This window comes from Branchiostoma floridae, chromosome 18 (genome assembly GCF_000003815.2).
Source record: "Branchiostoma floridae strain S238N-H82 chromosome 18, Bfl_VNyyK, whole genome shotgun sequence".
Lineage (NCBI taxonomy): Eukaryota > Metazoa > Chordata > Leptocardii > Amphioxiformes > Branchiostomatidae > Branchiostoma > Branchiostoma floridae.
In genome coordinates this window covers 13,945,929-13,951,529 of record NC_049996.1, presented here as the reverse complement: position 1 = coordinate 13,951,529, position 5,601 = coordinate 13,945,929, and the positions used below count along the sequence as shown (strand labels likewise).

Genomic DNA, 5,601 nt, shown 5'->3' with positions numbered 1-5,601 from the left:
GTCAACATTAGAAAAGGACGAAATGTTTTCGTCAACATTAGAAAACATTCCCCTCCCCTCTTACATGGTCAAAATGGTACAGTCCACACCAGGTGGAACAGGTTGAGCGACTTCCGGGGTGGGGGTATTGAAGGGTTATGACGAACACCGGATTGATCATTTAAAGGGTTATCCAAGCATTCCCTTCAAAATTAAGCACTTTTTCTGAAGTGAACGTTAAGATATTAGATTATTTTCAAAACCAGTGGCGTCATAGCTTCTTCTCTGCCCTTTTAACTCGCAAGTCTTTGAACGAATGGTTCCATAATTTCCCGAGTAGAACCTCCAAAAGAGACATTTTCTCGTCCGAAACATTGCCGACGTGTGTAGGTAGAAATGTGATGGACAGTGTGGACTTTTCGCCTCCACTGAGATCAAGACAAGACTCCAAAATGGGGCTGGAGCAGCTCGGACTCGGGCACCAGATGATGAGGTATTGCCTCATCGCGTTCAACATCGTCTTCTTTGTAAGTATTTACTAGTAAATATAGATATAGACAACACCTGTATATATATATACTAGTACGTCACGTTTCAAAATGGCGTCTTCCTATCATTGTACACAAAACGATTAAAACCATTCATTCCTTCCGTAGTGAGAATGACTTTGATCGGTGATTTCATGTCCTTCTGTTTCACTACTGTATTGACCGCGAAAAGTTAAGAATACACTACTTTGAATATCAATTAAAATACGTAATAAAAACTTGATATAATTAAGGGAGCGTTTGTGTATCACATGACTGTAATTACTTGTATGTGGCTTAAGACAATCCGTACATACAAAAGATGATGCTCGTCCTTTTTCTACGAATTGAAAGGATTATAGACTTCTGCTAATGTTTGTCATTTTTTCTAACTGTTGCCTGGGGCTATATTGTAATCTGTTGCCTTGTACCACATTTCGTGCTGTGGCATGACTACCCTTGTATGCCCCATTTACAAATTACTATCGACAGCAACATACACTGAGAACGCACGGAACACACCTGCACCACGTCATCGTATTAGATCATGATTGACATTGTGTTTTGATAAACACAGACAAACGGTTGGTGCATTGCACACGATCCAGTTTCTTCTATAGAAAAATCAATGTCGGACGCTTCTCGCTTGAATTCGTCAAGGAGGTTAAATATAGATCTATAATTTGACCTCCATGTTGCATTCCAAGGGCATTATACGGAAGCTCTTGTTCTTACGTCACTATCGACATGTGGCTATTTTAAAATATATCATGTGCCAACAAATACTTCACAACCCCACGCACTGTAATTACATTTAGCCAAGTGAACGGGAAACTAGCTGTTTTTGACAAACAAACTATTAGGGATCATTAGGGGGTGTTCCATTTGAAAGACGTATTGTGGAGACCTTTTCAACTATTGCAACCTTTGTCCGTCGACAGGCAGCCGTTTATACCTCCGTTTTTGCCTGTTGGCACCGACCACTTAATTTAAGATCCATTTGATGGATTTGTATGTATTTTTGGTATTTATTGGGGTACATAGAAAGACACATACCGATATTTTAGGAACTGCAGTATCACCGGCCCACAATCTCTATCTGAAAAAGTAGTATAGTGTGTATATAGTCCATTGACAGAAAAAGATATAGAGACAACTACACTTGGGATATTCCAAAATAGTCTTCAGATCTTTTGCGTTCATGATCAGGGTATAAAAACAGCTTCTTCCAGTTGTCTTCAGTGTCACTGACGAAAGATAGTCGGATACTATCTGAAACGTCTGACCGTTTCGAAAATCATATCCAATTGCTTGAGGTAGCAGAACACAGTATTTATACGCGACCCCGGGGTCCATGACGCGGTTACATAAAGTAGTACGGATAAACTTGTTGAAGGAGAGGTGAAAAGCCTAATTTGAGGGACAGGATTAAAAAAAATTATTTTGTGACTTGAACTTGAACATATCTCTTTTTGGTATTCCTAAAGTGCGCCCAACTATATATTGTTCCGCGTCGAAGCCAGTCACCTTGTGGCCCTTACCTATAGAAATCCCCATGGGCCGAAAAATGGGTTCTGCTTACTCGAATCACTGCTTTGTGGCGTGACTACAGTTCATTACATTTCCGCTAGGTGGCAGGTTTCGGGTTGATGGTTGTGGCGGCCGCTGGCCTGACGTGGATGGATGGAGTGTTTGACTTCAGCAGGTCCGACATTCCGGTGTCGCAGATTCTCCTCCTCGTGGTGGGCCTCATCATCTGCGTGGTGACCGTGGTCGGGTGTTACGGAGCCGAGAAGGACAATGTTTATCTTCTGAAAGCGGTGAGTATATCAATTATCATAAGCCTGTCTGTCTATTACGTACACGTGGGACATGGTTAGTCTATACATTAATAGAAGCCGTTTTATTGCACACCCCGTTTTCCATGGTATTTCGTGCAATTATCCGGGTGGTGCAATAATACGAAGTTATCCAGCTGGACCGCACCAGTTCAAGTGGGATTTTTAAGCCCGTGCAATTAACAGAAGTGTGCGGTAATCCGTTGTACAATTAACTGGCTTTTACTGTACCAGACCCGCCTGGCTGAAGAGTAATAGGGGACTTTGGCCAAGTTAGGAAAAAAATATAGTAGGAGTTAATTGGCCTAGGGGAATAGATAGACTGCAAAAGACTGACTGAGATCCTATGACAACTTTATATTTGTCCCTATTTGGCAAAATTCTTCTATTTATTTTTTTTCATCCAGCTGACACATCTACTTGGAGCCTAGACCATGGTTATGCTCATTATGCTCATAATAGAGGAGCAATGTAACAGTGGAAAATCTGCGATCGATTTTGATGACAACTAGGCATGGAATCAAGTTGAACGTGCGACTATTTTTTTTACCTTACTGAAAGGATGACATCACGTGTATTCTAGTTCAAATCAACTTTTAAAGCTTGATAAATAAAGTGATAGTGAAAGTTAGCATTGATAACTCGCAGTTCTGATTTAAGGAATGTAGAAACAGGCGGTGTTTATGACTGAAAGTTTAGAAACTTTGATACACGCGTGAAACAAGGTTAAGGAATTGTTTGCAAAGCCAACCGACACTTGAGTTGTATGACGTACTTGTTTTTGTTTTACAGTATGCTGGATTCTTGATAATACTTCTACTACTGACACTCATCGGAGGGATACTGGCATTCAAGATGAAAAACCAAGTATGTAGGAAATTCTCCTTTGGAATCTTAATCAAGAGTCTTTATCAGTCCGGATATATGCAACCGTTCTCAATAGCAGTGCAATTTACGTACAACTGCTAGGTTTTGTCTGCAATGAATGCATGTACCGTCCACGGCGTGATGGTAGAATACCACAGTTGAATCAGTCATCTGATGAAGGTCGGCAAGATCGACTAAAAATTCATAGTGGGGTTTATCCTTGTGCCGGAACAAAGCTCAAACTGTTCAACTACGCTTCGCATTAGTTTAGATCTTTAGGATGACCCCAGTACATCTTTTGATTCTCTTTTACCTCATACCAGATCCGGTCCAGAATACAGGAAGACCTCATGGATTTCCTGAAGGGCTGGAATCCTGCAAACAGGAAAGCTTTCGACCTCGCACAGAAAAAGGTATGATCATGACTGTGTGTTCTTTTGAAATTAAGTTTACGGCAGCTTTACAAAATACATTCAACTTTGTACCTGAAGACAATGAAATGTTACTCCACATCATGATTTTAGTGACAACTGTTTAAAATGTTTTTAATAGTAGGTAGAATATTCAAATAAAATCCGGGGCTAAGAACAATCAAAGAAAAAGGCATGCTTTCGATGCCATGGTCAATAAAGAATTGATGAACGACGAATTATGATACAGTAGAAGCCAGTTAATTGCACAACGGATTAACGCACACTTCTGTTAACTGCACGCGATTCCAAAGTCCCATAGTGATGTGGTCCAGCTGAACAACTTCGCAATTGTTGCACCATCTGGATGATTGCACAAAATGTGCTCGCAAATGGGGAGTGCAATTAAACGGCTTCTACTGTATCACAACATTTGTTTTGAACACAAACTGCAGCTGCAGTGTTGCGGAGTCGACAACTACACGGAGTGGGAGAACTCCGGGTTCCCGCAGCAGAGCTCGAACGGCAGCAGCACGCTGAGTGTCCCCGGGTCGTGCTGCATCCGAGCGCTGGTCGAGTTCGACTTGGCCGCTCCGAACGACACGTGCGGAGCCAACCTGGGGAACGGTACAACTGTAGCACAGAAAATCAACACGGAGGTATGCTGATAATAAGTTTATTGCAAATCCTTGCCCATGGGTTAATTGAAAGTGACGAAAAATGACAGGAAAACAATATTGAACAGCATTGTAAGCGACTACTCTAGTCTAAAATCTAACTCTAAAATGTAACCTATTGGGTTTGATTTCTTGTACAATGTTATGGTACAATGCTAAACTTTCTTCCAACACAAAGGTATAGTCGGATCAAATTTTTAACGACCACTGTCGCCTTCTTCAGGATCAATAATGGCCAATCACTTCAGAACGTAAACTTGCTAGAGTTAAACACACGTAATCTTGTAAGCAGGTGATCTTTTCGATATGTGACGTCAACAATTGGTCAAATGTGCCAGAAAGTTTATAACGCCCACCGTCTCTGTTCAGTGATGGCTGGAGTGCCCTGATGTATATGATGCATTACAAAGTAATGTTCAGTGTCTAATATTCTAACTTTGGCGACAGTGGTCGTTGAAATGTGATCCGCGTATACCTTTTTGTTGGAAGAACGTCGGCATTATAGTATGATTACTACTTAGTACAGATGAGCTTTCATGATAATCAAATGCTGTTTACATTACGAAGAATGTTATGTGGGGAAATATTCGTTTGCCATTTCAAACTCTCTCATTTTTGTATGTTTCAGGGGTGTCTGAACAAGCTGGAAAGTGGCGTGAAAAGTCACATCGCGACGGTGGCAGTGCTGGGAATTCTCTTATTATTTGTCCAGGTATGAAACCTTAATATGATGTATGATAGAGTTACATGATAGGGCTTGCTATACTACATATTTTATAGTGCATGTGTAGGTGGAGTGGTTCAATACAGATTTCGTTAAAGCATTGTTGGCTATACTTTTAAAAATTATGATGGTTCAAAGGAATTGGTACATATATGATGCATATAATTGAAGTTCAGGTGATCCTATTAATACAATGAGAATTACTACTGCTATATAAGTCTCAGTTTAAGAAGACATGATTTACATGTCATTTCCCCCTATTTTACATGCATGATCTTTTTCATTCGTTTACAGGTTATTGGGATCATCTTCGCCTGCCTCTTGGCCAGAGGGATCCAGAACTACCAGTATTCTCTCATAGCGTAGTCAAGAAAAAACTTCAGCATAACAGTAACAGTGCTAAAATTATATCATTAGCTGGTCGTTCTTTAATTACGTTTCTTTCTCGTGTGGGTTAGGGCTAGTAAACTGATTTTAAAGGATAAAATAGATGAGCTTTGTAGCTTTATTCCCGTTGTGCATAATGTGCCGGTAAGGTGTTAGATAACCAAAGATCACCATCCCACTCAGGGTTGACTA

General features: G+C 40.5%; 1 protein-coding gene across 1 annotated transcript; it reads left to right on the top strand.

Annotated features, from left to right (window-relative positions):
- The first annotated feature begins 208 nt into the window (after window positions 1-208).
- Window positions 209-5,591, top strand: LOC118405920 (CD63 antigen-like). The gene is made up of 7 exons (XM_035805770.1): window positions 209-506; window positions 2,138-2,326; window positions 3,137-3,211; window positions 3,535-3,624; window positions 4,077-4,280; window positions 4,927-5,010; window positions 5,317-5,591. Exons 1-7 carry the CDS (start codon window positions 381-383, stop codon window positions 5,386-5,388), a joined length of 840 nt encoding a protein of 279 aa, XP_035661663.1. The 5' UTR covers window positions 209-380; the 3' UTR covers window positions 5,389-5,591.
- The last annotated feature ends 10 nt before the right edge of the window (window positions 5,592-5,601 follow it).

Coding starts and splice junctions, on each gene's coding strand:
- LOC118405920 (XM_035805770.1), top strand. CDS start 381: ATGGACAGTGTGGACTTTTCGCCTCCACTGAGATCAAGACAAGACTCC. Junction 3,212..3,534: donor CATTCAAGATGAAAAACCAA/GTATGTAGGAAA, acceptor ACCTCATACCAG/ATCCGGTCCAGAATACAGGA. Junction 4,281..4,926: donor CACAGAAAATCAACACGGAG/GTATGCTGATAA, acceptor TGTATGTTTCAG/GGGTGTCTGAACAAGCTGGA.